General features: G+C 35.0%; 11 protein-coding genes and 7 pseudogenes across 18 annotated transcripts, besides 2 other annotated features; 12 read left to right on the forward strand and 6 right to left on the reverse strand.

The window, feature by feature from the left end:
* The first annotated feature begins 818 nt into the window (after positions 1–818).
* Positions 819–908: a terminal%2Cinverted (terminal inverted repeat of Maverick-3 transposon ID:TVAGG3_1021000).
* Positions 819–21056: part of a mobile genetic element that runs on past the window's edge.
* Positions 1079–1885, forward strand: TVAGG3_1021010 (annotated as a pseudogene). Its single transcript has one exon. A coding segment is annotated over exon 1 (807 nt).
* Positions 2025–2648, forward strand: TVAGG3_1021020 (annotated as a pseudogene). Its single transcript has one exon. A coding segment is annotated over exon 1 (624 nt).
* On the reverse strand, positions 2973–3497 carry TVAGG3_1021030 (uncharacterized protein; the record flags this gene model as incomplete). The annotated part of the gene is made up of 1 exon (XM_051254812.1): positions 2973–3497. One exon carries the CDS (start codon positions 3495–3497, stop codon positions 2973–2975), a length of 525 nt encoding a protein of 174 aa, XP_051080386.1.
* Positions 3516–4778, forward strand: TVAGG3_1021040 (phage tail repeat-like family; the record flags this gene model as incomplete). The annotated part of the gene is made up of 1 exon (XM_001292796.2): positions 3516–4778. The coding sequence occupies one exon, from the start codon at positions 3516–3518 to the stop codon at positions 4776–4778; it is 1263 nt and encodes a 420-aa protein (XP_001292797.2).
* On the reverse strand, positions 4804–5763 carry TVAGG3_1021050 (uncharacterized protein; the record flags this gene model as incomplete). Its single annotated transcript, XM_051254813.1, has 1 exon — positions 4804–5763. One exon carries the CDS (start codon positions 5761–5763, stop codon positions 4804–4806), a length of 960 nt encoding a protein of 319 aa, XP_051080387.1.
* TVAGG3_1021060 (uncharacterized protein) lies at positions 5780–6181 on the forward strand (the record flags this gene model as incomplete). Its single annotated transcript, XM_051254814.1, has 1 exon — positions 5780–6181. The coding sequence occupies one exon, from the start codon at positions 5780–5782 to the stop codon at positions 6179–6181; it is 402 nt and encodes a 133-aa protein (XP_051080388.1).
* On the forward strand, positions 6201–6356 carry TVAGG3_1021070 (uncharacterized protein; the record flags this gene model as incomplete). Its single annotated transcript, XM_051254815.1, has 1 exon — positions 6201–6356. One exon carries the CDS (start codon positions 6201–6203, stop codon positions 6354–6356), a length of 156 nt encoding a protein of 51 aa, XP_051080389.1.
* On the forward strand, positions 6376–6960 carry TVAGG3_1021080 (phage tail repeat-like family; the record flags this gene model as incomplete). The annotated part of the gene is made up of 1 exon (XM_051254816.1): positions 6376–6960. The coding sequence occupies one exon, from the start codon at positions 6376–6378 to the stop codon at positions 6958–6960; it is 585 nt and encodes a 194-aa protein (XP_051080390.1).
* On the forward strand, positions 6991–9144 carry TVAGG3_1021090 (DNA/RNA polymerases family; the record flags this gene model as incomplete). Its single annotated transcript, XM_051254817.1, has 1 exon — positions 6991–9144. One exon carries the CDS (start codon positions 6991–6993, stop codon positions 9142–9144), a length of 2154 nt encoding a protein of 717 aa, XP_051080391.1.
* TVAGG3_1021100 (His-Me finger endonucleases family) lies at positions 9218–9802 on the forward strand (the record flags this gene model as incomplete). The annotated part of the gene is made up of 1 exon (XM_051254818.1): positions 9218–9802. The coding sequence occupies one exon, from the start codon at positions 9218–9220 to the stop codon at positions 9800–9802; it is 585 nt and encodes a 194-aa protein (XP_051080392.1).
* TVAGG3_1021110 (uncharacterized protein) lies at positions 9839–10699 on the forward strand (the record flags this gene model as incomplete). Its single annotated transcript, XM_051254819.1, has 1 exon — positions 9839–10699. The coding sequence occupies one exon, from the start codon at positions 9839–9841 to the stop codon at positions 10697–10699; it is 861 nt and encodes a 286-aa protein (XP_051080393.1).
* On the forward strand, positions 11010–11720 carry TVAGG3_1021120 (annotated as a pseudogene). The gene has a single exon. A coding segment is annotated over exon 1 (711 nt).
* TVAGG3_1021130 lies at positions 13314–14119 on the forward strand (annotated as a pseudogene). Its single transcript has one exon. A coding segment is annotated over exon 1 (806 nt).
* TVAGG3_1021140 lies at positions 14843–15471 on the reverse strand (annotated as a pseudogene). The gene has a single exon. A coding segment is annotated over exon 1 (629 nt).
* Positions 15508–15952, forward strand: TVAGG3_1021150 (annotated as a pseudogene). Its single transcript has one exon. A coding segment is annotated over exon 1 (445 nt).
* On the reverse strand, positions 16426–17061 carry TVAGG3_1021160 (uncharacterized protein; the record flags this gene model as incomplete). Its single annotated transcript, XM_051254820.1, has 1 exon — positions 16426–17061. One exon carries the CDS (start codon positions 17059–17061, stop codon positions 16426–16428), a length of 636 nt encoding a protein of 211 aa, XP_051080394.1.
* TVAGG3_1021170 (protein of unknown function, DUF4106 family) lies at positions 18487–19023 on the reverse strand (the record flags this gene model as incomplete). Its single annotated transcript, XM_051254821.1, has 1 exon — positions 18487–19023. The coding sequence occupies one exon, from the start codon at positions 19021–19023 to the stop codon at positions 18487–18489; it is 537 nt and encodes a 178-aa protein (XP_051080395.1).
* On the reverse strand, positions 19806–20661 carry TVAGG3_1021180 (annotated as a pseudogene). The gene has a single exon. A coding segment is annotated over exon 1 (856 nt).

The raw sequence follows: 21056 nt of genomic DNA on the forward strand, positions 1-21056 counted from the left end.
GAATCAAATAAATTATCATATCGAGAATCGGAGATCCTTGCAGTTTCGATTTTTTCGAAAAGTGAGAGATTTTCCGTTCTAATAAATATATTTGATAACCGGGGCGTCCCCCGGAATCAAATAAATTATCATATCGAGAATCGGAGATCTTGCAGTTTCGATTTTTTCGAAAAGTGAGAGATTTTCCATTTTAATAAATATATTTGATAACCGGGTGTCCCCCGGAATCAAATAAATTAGCATTACTAACATTCCTTTTTTATTTAAAATTTTCAATTCTTAAAACAAAGTTTTACTTCTATTTAATTATTTGCCATGAAAGTATAGAACATTAAAAATTTATCCTACTACCTCCACCCTTATAATACCTTCAAAAAAATTATATCTCAATTTATTTTCTATCTTTATATTGATGTGCTTATTCAAAAACACTAAATCATAAGTCTTCAGTTCTCAAAATACTCTCAAATTATCTCATTGCGCATATTTTGAAATTTGATAATTTTAAATTGTTAAAAAATTCATTAATCACAGTAAAATATCTATATACAACAATTAACTAACCGATTTCACATCTTGAACATTCGCATTTATTTAATATATTTGAATATCATTTACATCTTATTGAATTAGATCATAAATCACAGTTCCTTAATATACTATCTAGCTAATCATTATTGTTGCACAACTTACATTTGATTAAACACACGTGTATAATTCTGTACAACTCATATCTCTATCAATACTTTATTTATAATCAAAACAAAGGTTAAAATTGTATACCCTGTCACTGTAGAGTATTCTCCCAACTTTAAAGTAAAAAAAAAAAAAAAAAAAAAGGAGTGGGGCTTCCAGGCGCGTTGCGCCCTCTAGCCCCGAAGATGTTGAGTATAAATGAAGTTTTTATTTGGAGGGCTTCCAGGCACTTCGTGCCCTCTAGCCCCGAAGATGTTTAGTATAAATGAAGTTCTTATATACGGGTCTTCCAGGAGCTTTTCACAAATTATATATGTTTTTCATGTTTTGTCACTTTTCTGTCACTTTTCAGGAAAAAACATTTTTATTATATATATATAAAATGAATTTTACAAAACCACCACTACCCTTCTTTGGAAATAAGAGTAGATGTAAAGATATTATATTGAGAGAACTTAAGAAACTACCGAATGGTCTAACATTTGTAGATTTGTTCGGTGGAAGTTTCTATATATCTCATCTGTGCCATACCGTATTCCCAAACTCAAAGATTATATGCAATGACTTCGACAACTATATGAACCGTCTCAACATATACAAACAAAATATTGAGTGAGTTGAAAGAAAAGATACCTATAGTAAAGAACGGAACGTTTTAGATAAGAAAAATACTGTCAGAGAGGTTTTGAAAAAAGCAGAATATATTGACTGGGATAGTATATCTGCTAGACTATTATATAGTGGTTCTATAAGAGTTCATGACATTGAAACACTTATGTCAAAAGTTTTATATCTTAACTATACAAATGTTTTCAAAGAGAACATAGAAAAATATACTGAGGGTATAGAGTTTGTGAGATGTCATTGGACAGAGTTGTATGAAAAATACAAAGACAAGGAAAATGTTTTCTTTATAGTGGACCCGCCGTTCTATAACACATGGGATTTTCAATACCAAGTAGACTGGACTTTGAGAGACTCTTTAGAAACTTTAGACGTTTTACATAATCATCCATGCTTCTACTTTACATCCGATAAAAGTGGTTTGGAAACCGTTATGAGATGGTTAGGGGACATACATGACTATGAGTTTAGATACGATAAGATAGAATATGAGAGAGGTCCTATAAACCGGAGAAAGTGTCACAACAAAGAAATTTTATTGGTAAGTAAATGTGGTTTGAAATAGGACTACTTGTTTTAGGTTTTTTCCATTGTGTCATTTACTTATTTGACGTGGCAGAAAGATATAGAGAATATGAAGATGAACCAATACCAGCAAATGTTCAGCATATGTACTCGTAAGAGATATTTTTATCTAATATTAAATGGACGCACAGAACTTAGCGAATGCACAGCAACCTGGACAACCAAACCCAGAGAATATTCCAAATGAAGTTAGAATACAAACTGCAATGGCAAACTATGGTCAAGTGCCAACAGATGTACAAATGCAAACTGCCATGTCAAATGACGCTGCGTTAGGTTTGCCACCATGGTATGCAAATATGAGATGGAAAGAGTTTTATACAAACCCTGAAGTGGGATATAAACAACTCTATGCAGATGACGCGAACACAGGAGTTGACCCAGAATATGTTTTCTACCAGAGGAGAAATAGAATGTATGAGCTCCAGTTAAAGAATGCTATGGAACTCAGAAGGAAACGTAAGAGACTAGGCGGACATTAGATTTTTACATATAGTAAAATGGGTTTCTTTGGAAGAATAGGAAACTTCTTTCGAAATGTTGGAAGAGGTATATGGAATGGAATAAAATCTGTCGGAAGAGGAATTTGGAACGGAGTCAAAAATATTGGTAAAAGAGTAGGTCAGTTTGTTGGTATTATACCTAAAGACCCTGAACCAGAAGAACAAGCTCCTGTTATACAACAGCCTGAACCTGCACCACAGTCTAGTTGGCAACCAAATCCAACACCTCAACCGTATTAAAAAATCATATTTTTACCGTTCGATAGTAGTTGTATATGAAACTAAGTTCTAAGTAAAACGCATGGTATAATGGAATTATTCTTTTCTTCCATCTGTAGTAAACCATACTTGAAAGTCTGAAATACTTCCACTCGGCGTTCATATAACTTTGTAGGTTTTTCGTAAAAGTCATTCATCAGACATAAGAAAGAGTTTTTGCACCAGAAAATGAAGCATGAACTATAATAGCATCTGGGTCGAAAACATTTTCATATGTTCCATTAGGGTTTTCGACTTCATAAAAGTCCGGGTGTACTGGATATTCTGCAGGCTGATTTAACATCCTCAAAACCTATACCATGCCAAGTTGTTATATTTTGTAGAAATATAAACGTTTTCTCCAAGGTCTTCTATTCTATTGATTTTAACAGTTGCATTTTTCCTGTCATATATAATATCGAGATGGTACTCTCCTTCGTCAATGTTAAACTGGTTTGCATATTCGAGATAGATATCGTTTATTTTTTCTTGAAAAGCTTGAAGAGTTGTTTCTAAGTTTACAAGCAAATTCACTTGTAAAAGTTTTCCCTGTTCAAATTTCTCATACGTACGTTTTTCTTTGTTATAGTATTTAACTTCAAAACCGACCGTAAATGGGAAACCATGTATGGCTTCTGAAATGAACTTCATTCTACGAAAGCCAATAGCTTTTGTGACAGATGGGTCTCTTAACCATCTTAATGGGTAGTCAAAACGATAGCCTTCATGCTTTACGGTCTCTGTCTCAAACTTTTGACCGACATTAGTAAAAAGTTCATCTAATGGTTTAGTTGTAGCAACTCTTGAATTTTCTTTTTCTATTGAAAGCATATTTTATCTAGAATAAAAATGTCGAAAGAAACAGCGTCTATGAGAGAAATACAACACAACCGACAACTCATTATACAAGCTCTAAATAAGAACACAACAAACTTTTCAAACTATTCTAAGATATCTGAGTCATTGAAAGAAGGAAACTTAAAACTGACATTAAACCCATTGACAGATGAGTTTCTGTTTCAAGACAAGAAGAACAATACTGTCTGTGTAAATCCAACAAAAGGAACTTTAAACGAGAAACCTATAAAAGAACTTCTTTTGAAAGCAGATGTTGACAACAAAGCTGACAAAGAGTATGTCATTGAAAAAGTTCAAGAAGAACATGACAGAGCAGATGCAACATATGCAACAAAAGCAGATGTTGACAACAAAGCTGACAAAGAGTATGTTGACAATAAAATGTCAAGTGAAGTGACAAGAGCTGAAAACGAATATTCTAAAAAGACTCATACACATACCATTGCAAATATTACAAACTTACAAGAAACCTTAAACAGGAAAAGTGACGTTGGACATACACATTCTATATCTGAAATAACAGACTTAAACGTTAGCCTTGAAAAGAAAGCTGACAAAGAAACTGTAGATATGTTGGCACAAACGGTTTCAAGTCATACCAGAGGTTTAATGGAAGATGGACAACAGTTGAAAGAGCTTGAGAAAGGTGTTACAGAGTTAAGGAATACAAAAGCAGACTCGACATGGATAAAAGGATATGTAGATGCAACAAAAGAACGTATTTTCGCATGGACAGAAGGAACATACCCACAAAAATATCATAGACATAGCATCTCTGACGTAAATGAACTTGAAGAAAAGTTATATAAAAAAGCAGACAAAACAGAGCTTCAAACATTAAAGACAGAAATACTTCAAACAGTATATCCTATAGGTTCTATTTATACGTCAATGAACTCTACCAGACCAGAAGTAGTACTTGGTTTTGGAACTTGGACTCAAATAGTCGACAGGTTTTTGTATTGTGCAAACTCTTCAAAGGAAACAGGTGGAAGTAAAACGATTTCAGGTGCAAATTTACCTGCACACAGTCACTACATAAATTTAAGTACATCTGAAGCAGGTTTGCATAGGCATAAATATTGGGGTTGGTCAACAATGACAAAAGGTAAAGGATATGATGTTAAAGAGGACGTTCAGTTTGCTATAAATGGTTCCTGGGATGACACTTGGAGAGAAGGAGACCATACACATCGCGTTTCAGGGTATACGCAAACAACGGACAAAGTAAAGACTACATGCCACCTTACATGACAGTTTACGCATGGTATAGAAATGCTTAGTCGTCATTTTCAACTTCTTTAGCATATTCGTCAGGAGTTGTCTTATATTTGTTAGGAACTGTCTTTGAAAGTATACCACCTTGAACTTTGACAAGTTTGAAACGAGGTCTGACAATAGTAGTTTTATCTTCTGCTTGCAGTCTGTACATTTTGCCATGTTTGCCTAAAACTTCATAATATTCTCTTGTATACTTTCTTCTATTTTTACGAACACGAATGTGAGTACCTGTCGGGTTCCCATTGTTGTCATAGTCAATAGTATTTTCATATGGGTCGCGTTTAGGTATTTCTATTTTTACTTTGTCACCTTTCTGAAGTTTGAAGCCCGGCATTCTTTCTTGTTTGTCTCTTTTGACTAAATTGTTAAATATAAAGTCTTTCTCTAAGTCAGGGTTGTTTTTCATTTCTTCAGGGGAGTGGTTTCCCAAACCTTTTTGTTTACGGTTATTGTAAATATTTAAAACTTGTCTCATCTTTGCCATGGAGAAGTGCCTATACTTGTCGTCATATGACATTTCATCTACCTCACCACCTTGTGGTTGGTTTAAGTCTCTTAAGATTTTTATACAACTGTCAATGACACCAAGAGCAGAATGGTTTTGGTCGACAATGAAATATTGGTTTACATTTTTTGAACGCAGATAGTTTTTAATATCGTCTGATTTGAAAGAACTTTCACAGTCAGATGTCAGTTTTGTTGGATGGTATTTGTCAACGAATATTGTCAAAGCAGTTTTCACATCTAAAATATTTTTGGACCATAATGGTATGGCTTCACAGTATCTTGTGTTTTGACCAACAAATATTAGCCAGTATGGTGGTCCATCTGTTCTAACTCTCGGAATGTTTTCCAAGATATCCATAAACCAAGCATTTGGTGTTGAACTAAAGATTTTTATCATGAGTGCTTTCTTTGTCGCTTTAGAAACATACGGGTCCTTGTTTGAATTCGTCATTTTTAACCCATAAGAAATGGGTTTATTTGGTGCATTAGCAGGAGTTGCATCTAGATTTTTGCCAGCAGTGGGAACAATAGCCAGAGGTGCATTTGGAATTGGAAGGAAGATTTTGAGTACATTAGGTATACTGAAAGAGAAAGCACAACCTATTATACAAACTGTACAGAAAGGTTGGGAGGTAGCACGAGATGCAGCAAATCTTATTCCAAATCCTGAAACAAGAGGAAAAGTTCAAGGATGGATGGACAATGTAGGAAGACAAGCAGGAAACTACTATAACAAAGCAAATGACTACTATAACCAAGCAGGACACTATATGGACCAAGGTGAAAGATTCTTTAACAGAGGATATAACCATGCACAACAGTGGGTAAACAACAACCAACCTCAACCGTCTCAAACGTGGGGAATGTAAAATTTTTTACTGAGATGAAATGAACAATACAGCATTGAGACAAATGGGCTCAAGATGGATTTGTCGACTTCCAGTAGTTAAACCACCACGTGTTTGTCAAGTCCTCCCTATACCTCAAGAAGTTTTAGACCGACATAAAAAACCTCAACAACCAGTTGAAAACAAACCAAACTAAAATTTTTTACTGAGATGAAATGACCGAAGAAGTTGAAACGGTAGATTTGACACCACAAACAAAAAGTTCAGAACCATTGTCAAAACCTGTCAAAGAACTTACAGATGAAGAGAAAAATTCAATAATAGAAGGTGTGAGGTCTGGAAATACAAACCCTAACTACAAAGTCACTTTTCATAAAAATGGAACGGCTAGTATCTCAAAAAAGAAACAGACTCTCACAAATAAAATATTAAAGTCTGAAGGAGTTTTCGAGACAACAGATGGAAAAGTTTACTTCACTGACCAACAGTTCATTATAGAACATCTCATTGACTTAGAGTCAAAATATTCTAAACTTTACAACAAACACAAAAAGTTGAAAGGAAAACAAAAACAAATGGCATATGATATTTACGAAGATGTTGACGACACAACCATACCTGCAAGTGAGGTAAAGTCAAAGGAACCGAAAAGTGACGAAAAACAGATAGAAGAAGGTGAGCCAAAAACTGAAGATAAACCAAAACCAAAGGTTAGTTTTAATACTAAACCAAGTCAACCTTCATTAGCTGGTATGGGTTGGCGTCAAAGGCTTATGATAGCAGGTGGTTATGTAAAGTAAAGGAAAAACATTTTTTTTATTTTTATAAAAATGCCTCCATATAGAATGGACAGAAGGTCTGCTAGAATAAAAGCAGAGTTGCAAAGATATGGTTGGAAAGTTTCAAAGAAGTTTAAATATAGGAAGGGAAAGCCAATAAAAGTCTATGACAAACTGGCTGGTCTGACCTACGAAATGGACTTGGAAACAGCGCGCGCCAATTATCCAAACAGACTCGAGAGGTTAGAAGAAGAACGTCTTATGGACATGCCTTTTGATGTTAGTGAGCCTCAAGTTCAAGGACACGACGGCTTTGCCAGATTCTACTGGAAACATGACGAACAATTGCATCCTTTGAGACGGAAAAAAGGGAAGGGTGAAGACACACATGCTCCCATGGAAAGAACAAGATATGCATATGAAAAGTATCGTGAAGTTAGAAGTAAGATTGGTTCAGGTCGAACCTTTACAGTAAACTTTGACGATGGAAAGAACAAAGAAGGCTTCATGGGTGTACTTGCTGCCATACAAGACGGAAATAAGAAAGGATACAATCTCAGATTGACTATAACAGATTTGGATGGTCACATATACTATGCACATGGCAATGAACAAACAGCCGCACAACTTCTTGACGCTTTCAAAACTTCAAAGAGAGAACAAATGTTTGACTCCGACTCAGACATCTTGAATGCAATTGAAGGAATTGCAAGTGTAAAGTTCGAATGGTACCAACCCAACCCTCAAGCAGTCAGACAACATGCTGGGTATTTCCCCTTCAGAAATAAGTCTGACATTGACTTAACCAGGTATGGAATTTACAATTCAATTGAAAAAATTGTCAATGAACCTTGTATTCTTACATGTCTCAGGAACTCTGGTCTTGTTTCAGAAGAGAAGATGAAGTATCTTGAGTCATGTGTTAAGACAAGGTATATACTCAGAGGTCAATTGTCAAAAGTTGCACCGTTGGCAAATGTGAATATCCGAGTCAACATTCCGACTGAGAAAGGTTCTTCACATGACGACTATGTTGTTGACAAAGACTTACCATGGTTGAATATTGTACTTGTCCACAACCACTTCATGTTGAACGAAAGTCTTACAAACCCATTGTTCGGAAAAGGTAAGTGCAGCATTGTCAGGGCTGTTAACATTCTTTTCGAGAAAGGTTTGTTGGAACCAATTCCAGATGACAAGCTGACAGAAACTTTTGTACCAAAAGATGAAACAAACTTTTCATTGTTAGCAAGACCAAAAGTTGTTCCGGACAAAGTTATAGCACAAGAGAAGTACACGGTTCCAAAAGGAGTTGGATTGTTCGGATACCAACCTGAACCAGAAGAACTTCCAATGAGGTTGCAAGAACTTCAAGATGCTATAAACAAACTTTCATTGAGACATCCGATCGATGTCAAATTGTATTGGAGAGCATCAGAGTTAGGTCAGAAGGTTTTATATGAAACAGGCTGCTTTGACGATGTTTATGAGATAACAGGAGAAGTTTCTCAGAAGATAAGAGATTCACTTGAATTTCCACGAACCGGACCCATAGGTTGCGACAAGTTTGACTCATATGAAAAAATATACTATGTCGACCTTAACGCTGCGTACATGAGGTTCGTCCAATATATTCCAACTGGAATTCCAAACGAAGATGGCGAGTTCCCGGGAAGGAACTATACAGTTGGAAAAGTCATGCAACAACTCTATGATATTAGGAAGGCTTCAAACCCAAAACTTGCAATGACACTCAAATTGCTGATGAATTCAACATGGGGATATTCCATTAAGAAACCTCAAGCGATGAAGAGTAAACACTATGAGAAGGTCGACAACTTTGTTGAAAGGTTTTCTCCTTTTGTTTTGAAGTACGAATTTACTCAAGGTCAAAGTGGCTTAGTAACCACATTAAAACCTATTGTCGAACATTGGTCTTATCCTCAGTTCGCAAAAGCAGTCCTTGACAACTACAACAAATTCTTCTCCGAGGTTAAATCCAAAGTGAAGGTATACTACGAGAACATCGATGCACTCATGACGAACGAAGAAGGATACAACAAACTCATTGAAATGGGAATGGTCGGTGAAAAAATGGGCCTTTTTAAGCTAGATAAGGTATTTTCCGAAGTTCATGTAATATCCAAACGTAAGTACTGGGCCATACTTGAAGACGGGACAGAAATAAAACATTGCATGAAATAAAACATTGCATGACACATGACATTGCATGAAATAAAACATTTTTTCAAAAAAATATTTTTTTATTTTATTTGAAATGTACGCTGAGTTTGTTGGAGAGGACCGTTGGGAAACTTGTTTGTTAGATGAGAAATATGAAATTCACTGTTGTGAGTCATTTGAAGTCAGAAACAAAAAGACAAAAAGAGTTTTAAGCGGATGGGAGCGAAATGACGGATATGCTCTTATGGATATGAGTGGAAAAAACTATTTTAAACATATTGTCATTGCAACTCATTTTATACCGAATCCTAACAATCTACCTTTTGTAGACCACATAAACCATATAAGAAACGACAATAGACTTGAAAACTTACGCTGGGTCACTTGTTCTGAAAACAATAAGAACAAAGGCAAATTTGGAGATATAGTATTCGAATTTGTCGACGAACTAGAAGATGAAGCAATTGAAATTACAGACTATGGCGAGCATACGTTTGAGTTTTACTACTATAGCGAAGAACAGGACTCTTTCTACCTTTATACCGGCGTAAACTATAGGAAATTACAAGTATGTTTTACTAAGGCGGGCTATGCTTATGTAAACGCTAGAGATACAGATGGAAAATACGTTAGACTATATCTTAACAAATTCAAGAAGCTATATGGCATACCATTTTAAAACGTTTTTAAAACAGTATATTTTTACATATATTAAATGCTTCAGGTTGAAAAACAAAGAACAAAAGTAGCAGATACAAAACCGTTAGACTATATCTTTACAAATGCCGGTAGGAATATATCAGATGAAGAAATTTCATCCGGCTCCTATAGGTTTGACTATCCAATTCGTTGGCTTCAAAGTCCTTCAGATGCAAAGGCAATAGGATTTAGAAGAGTTTTGTTTTCAAATAGAACTAACGCGTTTATGTTTGCAGTATATTTTCATGGCCAGTATAAAGCTTCTGATGGTCTAATAGAAAAATTTGACGAAATGAAAATCTTTACTATTCGCTCAGACGAAAGTCTTGAGAAGACTCTAAATGACTTTCAAACTCAAATAAACAAATACTACTGGGAATTTCAAGAAAAATACCATTCTTTACTAAATGGAACGTACTATCTGAAACTAGAATATGATAAGATGAATTCAACCGTTTCATTTCAAAGGATTGAAAATAACCCTCCAAGAGATACAGAGTTTTTATATTGGGGAGTAGACAGGCGTTCTTGGGCGCAATTTCTTCGGTTACTAAACCAGAACGAACCATTGCCACCTGACGGTCCGTTTAAATTTATACTTCCACCAACAGATTTGACAGTTTATAGAAACGTGTTTGACCCTCAAAATGTTATATGTCATGCAAGTTTTAGTTCAAGCAACAACAGTTTTCTATGTATGGGTAAAGACTTTTATGACTTTGCTTCTAAATTCTATGAACCACCGAGTAACAGTTTCTCTGACTTTCAAGTTTGGTTCACAACAAACGGTGTGCAGCATATAATACCATTGTACTACGACTTTTATCTCGAATTGTCTTTCATATACAACTACGGAAAAGTGCTGAAAAAGTATTGAAAAATATATTTTAGGGTAGATGGTTTTTAGGTGGAACCAGGTCACTCGGTCACTCGGTCATTTTAACTTCTCTGAAAAAGTGTGACAACATGACATTTTGACAACAGTCCAGGAAATAGATTTTATCGTATTCTTTCACCCGTTGAATTTTGTATAAAAAAGCAACCCGCGGAATTCCGCGGGTTGGTATATTCTTCACAAAATGCTTGTTTTGAGGTCGAACCACAAACGAATGTCCGACGGTTAAGCCACAAACGAATGTCCGACGGTTAAGCCACAAACGAATGTCCGACGGTTAAGCCACAAACGAATGTCCGACGTCCCACCAAAAAATATTTTTTATTTTTATTGTAAGAACAGTATGACAGTCGAAGCAAAAACGTTCACGAACAAATCTAATGGCGAAACATTCACAAAAGGCACTTACAACGGTATTGAAGTCTTACGTAGAGACAGGGATGGTTATGTAAATGCAACAAATATGTGTCAGCAGTTTAGGAAAGACTTTAGAAGGTTGTTGGAAAATAAGTCCTGGGAAGAGTATTTTAAGGCATTTTGTGAAGAATATACCAACCCGCGGAATTCCGGGTTGCTTTTTATACACAGTTCATGCAGGAATTCCGGATGAAATCAAACAGGTTAGAGGAATGTATGTAGACCAAGACTCGTAAACTATATAGCAATGTGGGCTTCTCCAAAATATTGTATAGCAGTTGGAAAAATTCTGGACTCCATAGACAAGAAAGTTCATGAGAAATTAGATGAAGAAGAACTTGAAGATACAGTAGAGAATGCAAAACCTTTGTTCGAAGAAGAAGTTAGAAAAATGCATGAAAAACAAATAGAACATGAACGTGAGATATGTTATGGTTATAGAGATTCTCCATACGAACTAGACCAATGGGAACAAGAAGATTTAAAGAGAGAATTTAGAGAATATGAACTCGCTAAGATAGCATTAGAAGCTGCAGAAGAGAAGTTAAAAGCTTGGGGTTGTTTTGTACAAAAATATTGTGAGTAAATGAACCATTTTTTTTATTGAATTCGACAAAAATATATTTTAGGGTAGATGGCTAGATCTACCCTCATTTCTACCCTCATTTCTACCCTCGTAGAAAACACACAAAACTCTTGAACTTTGTATAAAAAGCAACCCGCGGAATTCCGCGGGTTGGTATATTCTTCACAAAATGCTTGTTTTGAGGTCGAGCCATTTTTGGCTCCACCGTATTTTAAACCAAAACTCATTTTTGTCTGATTTACGCTCATTGACGAAGAAATCGTGAAAAAACATATACGATGAAGTATATTTCCTGTGTTGTTGTCAAAATGTCATGTTGTCACACTTTTTCAGAGAAGTTCATTTAACCGAGTGACCGAGTGACCGAGTGACCTGGTCGCCTAAAATATATTTTATTGAATTCTGAGTAAAATGACCAAATTTCATGAATTTCCTCATATGTTTGCGACCGGTAGAAAACTGCGGGTCGAGATTCCGTACGAAAATCGTAAAAAAATTCTATGAAAATCGTGGAAAAAATGCTACCCCGACTTTTTCCGGCCTTGCATAAAACTCATGAAAACAGTGAAAAAACTCTATGAAAACAGTAAAAAAATGCGTCCCGCGGAAAACCGAGGAACGAGATTCCGTACGAAAATCGTGAAAAAAACTCATGAAAATCGTGAAAAAATGTGACCCCGATTTTTACAGGGGTCGCCTAAAACTCATGAAAACAGTGAAAAAACTCATGAAAATCGTGAAGAACAGCGAGTGGGAGAAAAACCCCAGTCGCCAAAACTCTATGAAAATCGTGAAAAAACTCTATGAAATCATATCTTTTATACAAGATAGAAAAAATAAAATTAACGTTAGTTTTTTTAAAATATTTTTTTTTATTTTGTATGTAAAGACAGCAAATGTTAAACATTGAGTTTGAAACAGTTAAAAAGATAGACAATGAGACCAAGGTGGTTAGAATAGGTGATTTAAACGTAAGATACTCAAAGAAATACAAAAAATATTCTTGTCAGACATTTTAACACTATCTGAAAAGAAAACATCCCACGACTGGGTTAGAAATGCTTCTACTCAGAAAATTTTGACAAAAAATCTGAGCTTATGATATCGGTAAGATTCTATGGAAAAGAGCATATCTTATAGACAAAAGTCTTTACCAGTAGTTTTGTTCTGGTTAGACCAGTTGTTGGATATAATTTCATAACATATGGTTCGTTCGATACTGAACGTTGCAGTGAAGGCTTACTTTACATCGTTCAGAAACCGAAGGACTTCAATACAAAGAGATATAAGATAGGAAGAACATTTAATATAACTCAAAGATATGACAGTATAGTCAATAGAGTCAAGGTTGCGTTTGTTAACGATATGAGAGCTGCTGAAACAGAACTACTTGAAAAGTTTGAGAAATGTATGGTGCTCCCACGAAAGGTAAAGAAACGTTTGAAGTAGATGAGATCGACAAAGCTATAAAATTATTTGACGAAGTTGCTGAAAAATACATGTAAAGCGTTTATTTTTGGTCTTTTATACAAGATAGAAAATAACGCTAATTTTATTTTTTTTTATTTTTTTATTTTGTATGTAAAGACAGTAATGTCAACATCAGAGAACACAACAACTGCTATCGTTCATGAAGATATAAATGAAGAATACGAGTACATACAGTATAACAAACAACTCCGTCTCATTCGTTCGGTCAAAGATGACATGTACCAAATGCAAAGTATTTTGAATACTCTTCGTTCTACAAAGCAAGCATACCATTGGTTTGAAAACCAACAGGCACAAGAACTTTTAGAAGAATTTCCTCATATGTTTGCGACCCTCGGAAAACCGAGGTCGAGATTCCGTACGAAAATCGTAAAAATTTGCCAAATGGTTTGAGAGGTTGGTATGTACATAGACTTCTTGTAAATGCTGTTGCAATGTGGGCTTCACCTCGCTATGCTTGTTATATTTTCATGATGTTAGATGAAATTCATAGACAAGAACGTGAAGAGCTAGAGAACAAGCTTGAAGCAAAAGACAAAAACATACAGAAAAGAATACCACGTTCGGTACCAAAAGGAAAGGAAAAGAACTATAAGTATATGATTTACACTGAAGAGATGGAAAATGAAGAAGACAGAGATATGGTTATGTTGCATTTAGTCAGAAGAAACAACAAAAGCTTTTACGACTTAGCTAAGATTTACAAATCTGACAGAAATTGGTTCTATCGCGAAAACTTACCGATTTCAATGACACCGAATGAAGATGTTAAAAAGATAGTTCAAGATACGTTACCTCAAACACACTATGATATGAAAGGTTGTACAATTCTTACATTCAAAGAAGATTTGCCATTGTTAAAGGAAAAGATAACAGAGTATTTTGACAACTTCAAACAAGCAGAGTAGATGAACCATTTATTTTTCAAGCTTGACACCAAAGATGGCTCAGGTAGCTCTATAAGGTAAATTGTCTTGTCCGAGTCCTTCTGGCATTCCGAGTCCTTCCTTCCAACAGGAAAAAAATTTCCTTCCAACAGGAAAAACTTTTCCTTCCTACAGGAAAAAATTTTCCTTCCTACAGGAAAAAATTTTCCTTCCTACAGGAAAAATTTTTCCAGTTGTCCGTCCGTAAACCATTCAAATTTTCGAAAATTGAGAACTTTTTGGCCGACCTTCAGAAAAAGTTTTTCCTTCCGACAGGAAAAGTTTTTCCTTCCGACAGGAAAAATTTTTCTTTCCGACAGGAAAAGTCCTTCCTTCCGACAGGAAAAGTCCTTCCTTCCGACAGGACACAAACGGATGGCTGACGTTCCTCTTCCTGAATGTCTTCCAAAGCCAGAAGAACGACAGCCCCAGCACACAACAGACTAAGACTCAAACACTTACATTTTTACGCTTGACTTTTTACAATTTGAACTTTGTTTGCGTAGATATGAATTCTGAAAGAAGTATGAGGGTCTTGTATGACTTTGTACTTCTCCCATAGTTCATGTCTGTCAAACTTACCTGCCATGGACTCTTTCATAAGTTCCATGAAATCGTCTTCGGACAATCCGGGGAAAAGTATAATATCAGTAAGTATTCTCTTACATCCTTACTTAAACTCTTGGCTGTCTGTACACAAATGACAACTGAGATGTTAAAGTGTCTGAGCTTCTTAAGAATTCGACACATGTCTTGTTCTCTATTCTTTAACAAAGGATGAGAAGCAAAGTCATCTAAGATAAGAAGACATCTGTGAGGGTAAGTCTTCCAATCGTAAGATTGCAATTTCTTCGAAATGTATTCTATCTCTTTCTGTTTGTTTCTGAAGTGTTTCTTCTCTAATATTTCTGCATTTCCTCATTTGGGTCTTTAAACTTCGAGTTTATATACTCATTTATAGCATTGTACTTCAAAACTCTTCTTTGGTACTTCTTTATCCAATCCAACAACTCAGAGTCTTTTATACATACTAACTTAGACTTTTTTATAATATCTTTGAACGAATTGACGGTTTGGTCAAATTGACCAGAAGTACTACAAATGACAACTAACTCATAGAATGGGTTCTTCTCATCTAGTTCTTGTTGTTGTGCATTTTAAGATAAGTGAAAGTCTTACCCGACCCAGGCGGTGCAATTAGACCTGTTATACCATTCTGAGCAAATAAGAACTTGTCATGTATGGGTTTTATCTGAGCATTTTCTAACTTCCTCTTGTTCTTGTTTAAAACATTCTCAAATTTCTTGTCAATGTCAGCAAACTTTTTTTAACATATTTTTAGAAAAATTAAAATTTTTATCTTTTAGAAAATGTCTAGCGATTTCGCTATTTATATTCGAGACAAGCTTTTCGACAGCAAAACATCTGTCGACCATAAAATCTTACATAGTGTAAACAAGAAAGGGGAATTTGTTCTAAAGTTCTGTTTCTGGGAATATGACAAGAACCATAAAACATTAAGCAGAGCAGTCTTAAAATTTGTCAATGACAGACTTGTTGACAGAGATGACGCCTCTTGGAAAGATGAAGTCCAACAAAAGTTCTTAGAATGCAAAAGAAGACACATGCGCTGTTCTTGAAGATGAAATAGAAAACAGAATAGAAGAGCTATTAAATGACAAAGCACTTTTACAAAAATATGGTTCTGAGAAGTTTGACATAACTCACCAGAAAAGAAGAAGAAGGAAAAAAGAAAAGAAAGTAGAAGAAGAGAAGAAAGAACCAGTTCCAGAGAAGGTGAGATATGACATGTAAAAATAAAATTTTATTTTTAGAACATTTCTGGGTCAATGTCAATGTTCTCTTCCTCTTTAGGAGCAAACACCGGCTTAGACTCTAAAATCTTTTTACCCAATTTACCTTGAACTTCAACTATCTTAGACTCATAATATTCATAGTCGTCTGCTTTCTTTGGTTCATAAGGTATAACAAGTTTGTATGCTTTGCCTTCTTTAAGGTTTGAGAACCTTCTGTCAAAACTTTCTTTGACTGTTAACAAACCTTCTATGTCTAAGTCTTCAAATTTCGCACCATTTTTAGTCACAATAGCAAACTTAACTGGTTCGATGTTCCAAACTTTGTCAAATGTAGACTTTTCAAAATGGTAGAAGTAAACATTCAAATATGTGAATGGGTCTAGTTCTTCTTTAAGTCCTGACATGTACTTGTTTACTGAGATGAATTTCGTCATCTTTTCTATCGGATAAAAAAATATTTTTTTTTAAAATTTACTCAGAAAAATTTTTCTTTGTATATACACCATTCTGTACGTCTAAAAGACTTTTGACATTTGCCAAGAATGTTCGTTTAGACGCTGTCATATAACCATACTCTTGACAATATTGTTTATATTCATCGTACAATGACCTTTCATCTAAACACTCAAAGTCAGTTTCATCTATGAACAGTTCATATACACTCTTGTTTGCTTCTAACAATGTTTGTCTCTCTTCGGTATGTGGAATTTGTCTTGGATTGAACTTTGAAATATCTAATGTCATGAAATATGAGAACAAGTGGTTGTAAAAGTCAGATGTCAAAGTTTCTGCTAAGTCGTCAAAATATTCTGTATCTTGCATATGAGCTTCTGACGTTCTGACAACTACATATCTTCTGTCAGAACTTTCTAACTTCATCGGAACGGCATTGTTTGAAACCATGATGAAATTTGCAACATTTTCACAAACTCTTTGGTCTTTATATTTTCTTTCAACAACTCCAACTTTGTCTGTTATAAGACTCTTCAAAGCATCTGAGTTCAAAACTTTTGTTGTATCTATACTTTGAAGTTCGTTACATACTATAAGTTTCATATTCTCTATTGAAGAGTTAAACTTGCCGCAGATGTTTTCTAAGTTTGTCATATTCGGGTTCGAATAGCCCTCTAACAGTTTGCACAAAATATCTGTAAAGAAAGTGTTCTTACCTGTTCCTTGTTTTCCAATTATAATGAGAGCAGTTTCATTTTTAGCACTTGGATGTTGTAAGATGTTTGCAAACCAACATAAGATATACTCATAGACTCTTTCGTTTCCATTGCATATAATTTCTTTGACATGGTCTAACCAAGCTTCTATAACATTTTCTTTCCATTCTACTTGTTCGTATTTATATCCAGTGAAGATAGAATAGAAGTTTGGAGATGGTGTATAGAACTTTATACCACGAACTGAAAAATCTTCTAACTTTGACAATAAGATATCCCAAGCATCTAACATCTTCATACCAACTTGTACGACTTTTACTTTCTTAAGTTTCTGTTTACATTCTTGTTCTGAAACTATGGTTGCTCTTGGTTTGTTAAAGACTACATCCCATTCTTTCATGACATAACATTCTGGGGCAGAGTCAACATAAATGACTAAACGTTTCAAATTCTCGACTGCTTTGTTATAGTCTCTAAATGGACACATATTTCTGAAGGCTTGGAAGTCATAAAAATCTGAAACATCTATTCTGTACATTTTTATAAAAATAAAAAAAATATTTTTTTATTCTTGACTTTGTTGTTGCATTTGTTGTTCTTGAGCTATTTGTTGTTGAAGTTGTTCTTGTAGTACAATACTTTCACCAGTTGCATCTTCCAATTCGAAACTTTCTGCCGTCATTGACAAATACATAGGACATAAAAGTTTTACAGGAACAAAGTTTGCGTCAACTAAGGTTAAGTTTATGTTTGCTAAAGTGTTTGAGTTTACTAAAGCTGAAAACTCTGCATTCGAATGAACAATAGGCAAACCAGCAGAGAATGTGTTTGTTTATACGCATGAGTATCTTTTGGTCATAGTAGTTTCTGTCGACATTCGAATAGCACTTTGAACCTAAGTTTGAAACAATATATAAAATAGGTGTGCTTAAAGTCAATGGAATAGATAGACCTTGTATGACACCTTTTCCTGTTATAGGAAACTGTTGGTAGTAAAAACCAGATATAAGTTTTGTATTATAGCTCATATCGTTTATACTAAACTCAGTCGGACATCCAAACATAATGAAACCTGCTCTAGTTGCAGCACATGTTACATCCGTCCTTAAAGTATTAAATAAGTCAACAAAACCTGTTGGTGGTATATCTGAGTAAGTATCTTCAAAGAAGTATTTTTTACCATTCACAACAACAAAAGTCTTCTGGTGTCAAAAGAGCAAAACAGGCTTTAGTCGTCATCGTGTTTAAGGTCAGTTTACAAATATCGTCCTTGAGGACTTTGTAAGTTTGTTGTTATAGAATTATATGACTCAGGGTTTTTAGTCGTAATAGTATAAACCACTATGTCTTCTGCCATTTTTACTTAGCAAGTAAATTTTAATGAAATGTTGTGGTCGTCAAATATTTTTATGACGTCTGGGAAACTATATTTTAAGTTCAACGTTTCACCTCCTTTCATAACGTATATCTTGTCAATGACATTATATGAAACACCACAGCAAGCAATGTCGGGTTCTATTTCTTTGATGTTTATATCGTCTGCCTCTGTCAAAAGTTTCAATAGTTCTTTCAAAACTTCACGAGGTGCGATGACATATGAGTTCACTTTTACAGGGTTGTGTTCGACCAAGTTTAACATTATACCTAAAGCTTGACAAATCTTCTCCTGAGTTTTAAGTTTGTCTTTAAGTTGTTGGTAGTCGTTTCGAATATCTGCAACAGAACTTAAGTCTCTGCTAACTTCAGGATATGTTGGTTGTTCTTTTACAGGAACTATTGTTATACCATCTTCGTCTTCGTATGGTTTCCCCACTTCAACATCTCTTTCTTTGACATTGACAATAACACTTTGACTGTTTGTTTGAGTTGGTGAATTTAACTTCACATCTGCCACCGCCATTAAACCTTTTGAAACACTTACGCTTCTATTTTTCGGAAATGACATTTTACTTAGAATAAAAAGATGGACGTATTTGAGTATCTCTTCGAATTGAAGCAGAACAAAGTTTACACACACAAACAATACAAGTTCATTGACAGAATAGTTCTTTACACAAACAATGGAAAATGTTATAGAATAGCAGTCTTTGCTGAACCAAAATATTTTCATAAAGCAAAGAAAGTTGGTATAACTGAAATGGTGAAAGTTCTTGACGTTGACAAAAATATAACAACAAAACTGACCGATATTTCTAAAGGTAAGTTTATAATACAATACTATGTCAAAACTGGCGTACTGTCAATATTTGACGGAGAGAAGTCAGTTCAAGAACAACTTACTGACCTGCTGCCAAAATCTGCTCGATGGAAGCTGTCGTTATGCCAATCTGAGGAGCCCCAGCAGGTTTCATCGAACGAATCTTCAAAAGAGCATCTTCCGTGAAAAGTGCTATTGGTTTTGTAAACTTCTTTGCTTTCAATTCATCTGGACCGTCTCTGTCACCAGTATATTGTATTTGAACTGTACCAACAGTTGAAATACCACCCATAAAGTCTTCTGAGTCAGCAAATGGAATGCCAAGCCAAAAGTTTGAACGGTCTCCATTTGTATATTGAGTTTTTTGACCTCCTGTATGAGTCCATACTTTCACATATGGCATAATAGAACTTTGCATTTCAGGGTTAATGGTTGTTGTGAAGTTGTTGTTAAAGTTCATAGCATCTAATGTCAAGTTGTATGACCTCATATCCTCAACTGTAGAATATTCTTCTCTTGGATAATATTTGCCATCTATGTTTATATGATATTTAATACCAGGGTTGTAGAAACAAGAATAGTCATTTATAGTTCGTCTGAACAGTACAAACATAGTATCTGCATGTTTCATTGCAGTTGTTAAGGCAATATCTGTTCTTGCACCTGGGTCAGCACTTTGGTTTCCAACTTCACCTGCAAAGTCTTTGACAGATATTTGGTGTATAGGGAACATAAGTGGAACTGCAATATATTTGGCAGCTAAAGCATTTGAAATATCTGGGTCCAACATATAGACTGCAAGTCTGCTTTCTATTCTCTTGCATTCAAACTTTTCGCATGTGAACTTAACTGGGTCCCAAGCAGTTCCAGCAGCATTGAAATAATAGTTTACTTCAGTGTTGAGGTTTGAGAAACCAAAGTCTAAGTCAACTTTGTCTTTGCAAAAGTCACAGAACTTGGCTCCACTAGTTCCAGCTACAGCAATGCTGAATGGGTCTTGTGTTGGTGCAATGACTAAGTTATTTTTGCTTGGGGTGAGTTCGATAGAAATTTTTCCTGCCCAGTTTGGCAAGTATCTTAAAACCTGAAGATGAGGAAAGATGACAAAGGAACTCTAAGTTTCAATTTTACTTTAGTGACAGCAATTCCATCTGAACCAGAAAGGTTAACATAAACTCCTGGAACGTTAGGGTCAAGTCTTCTTATTTTCTCAATAGTTGCATACTGGTCTGTTTGTTCTCTAGCTTGTGGTTGTACTGAGTTTCTCAAAGCGAACCATTCATAGTTTGCCCATGTTACTGTTTGAACTAAGTCAGAGTTAGAATATATCTTATATCCCATGAAAACTTCTGGAGCATATTGGTATCCGACATAGAAAAATTTCCATTGCAACCTTTCTTGTCAGACAACTTGGCAGATGGTTTTTATTTCAATGTCTTGTTCCACGTATAAGAAAGAGTTGTCAATAGAAATAATATGAAACCTGTCGCAAGCAATATCTACTGTTGTTGAAGAACCTTCTCCAAACTCACCTACGTTTCCATAAGAAACAGCAGTTGTATATTCGTAAGTTCCAGGAACTATTTCTGACCTTCTAATGGCATTGTCGCATTCGTTATACCATTCGGAAACATTTCCATTCATGGCATCCAAAACTGTTGCGTTATATTCTGAGCGGCGTACATTTCATATGGGTAAAAATATAGAATAGTTGGATTTATATGTCATAATAGAAC

The sequence above is a fragment of the Trichomonas vaginalis genome, chromosome I (assembly GCF_026262505.1).
Source record: "Trichomonas vaginalis G3 chromosome I, whole genome shotgun sequence".
Classification (NCBI taxonomy): domain Eukaryota; phylum Parabasalia; order Trichomonadida; family Trichomonadidae; genus Trichomonas; species Trichomonas vaginalis.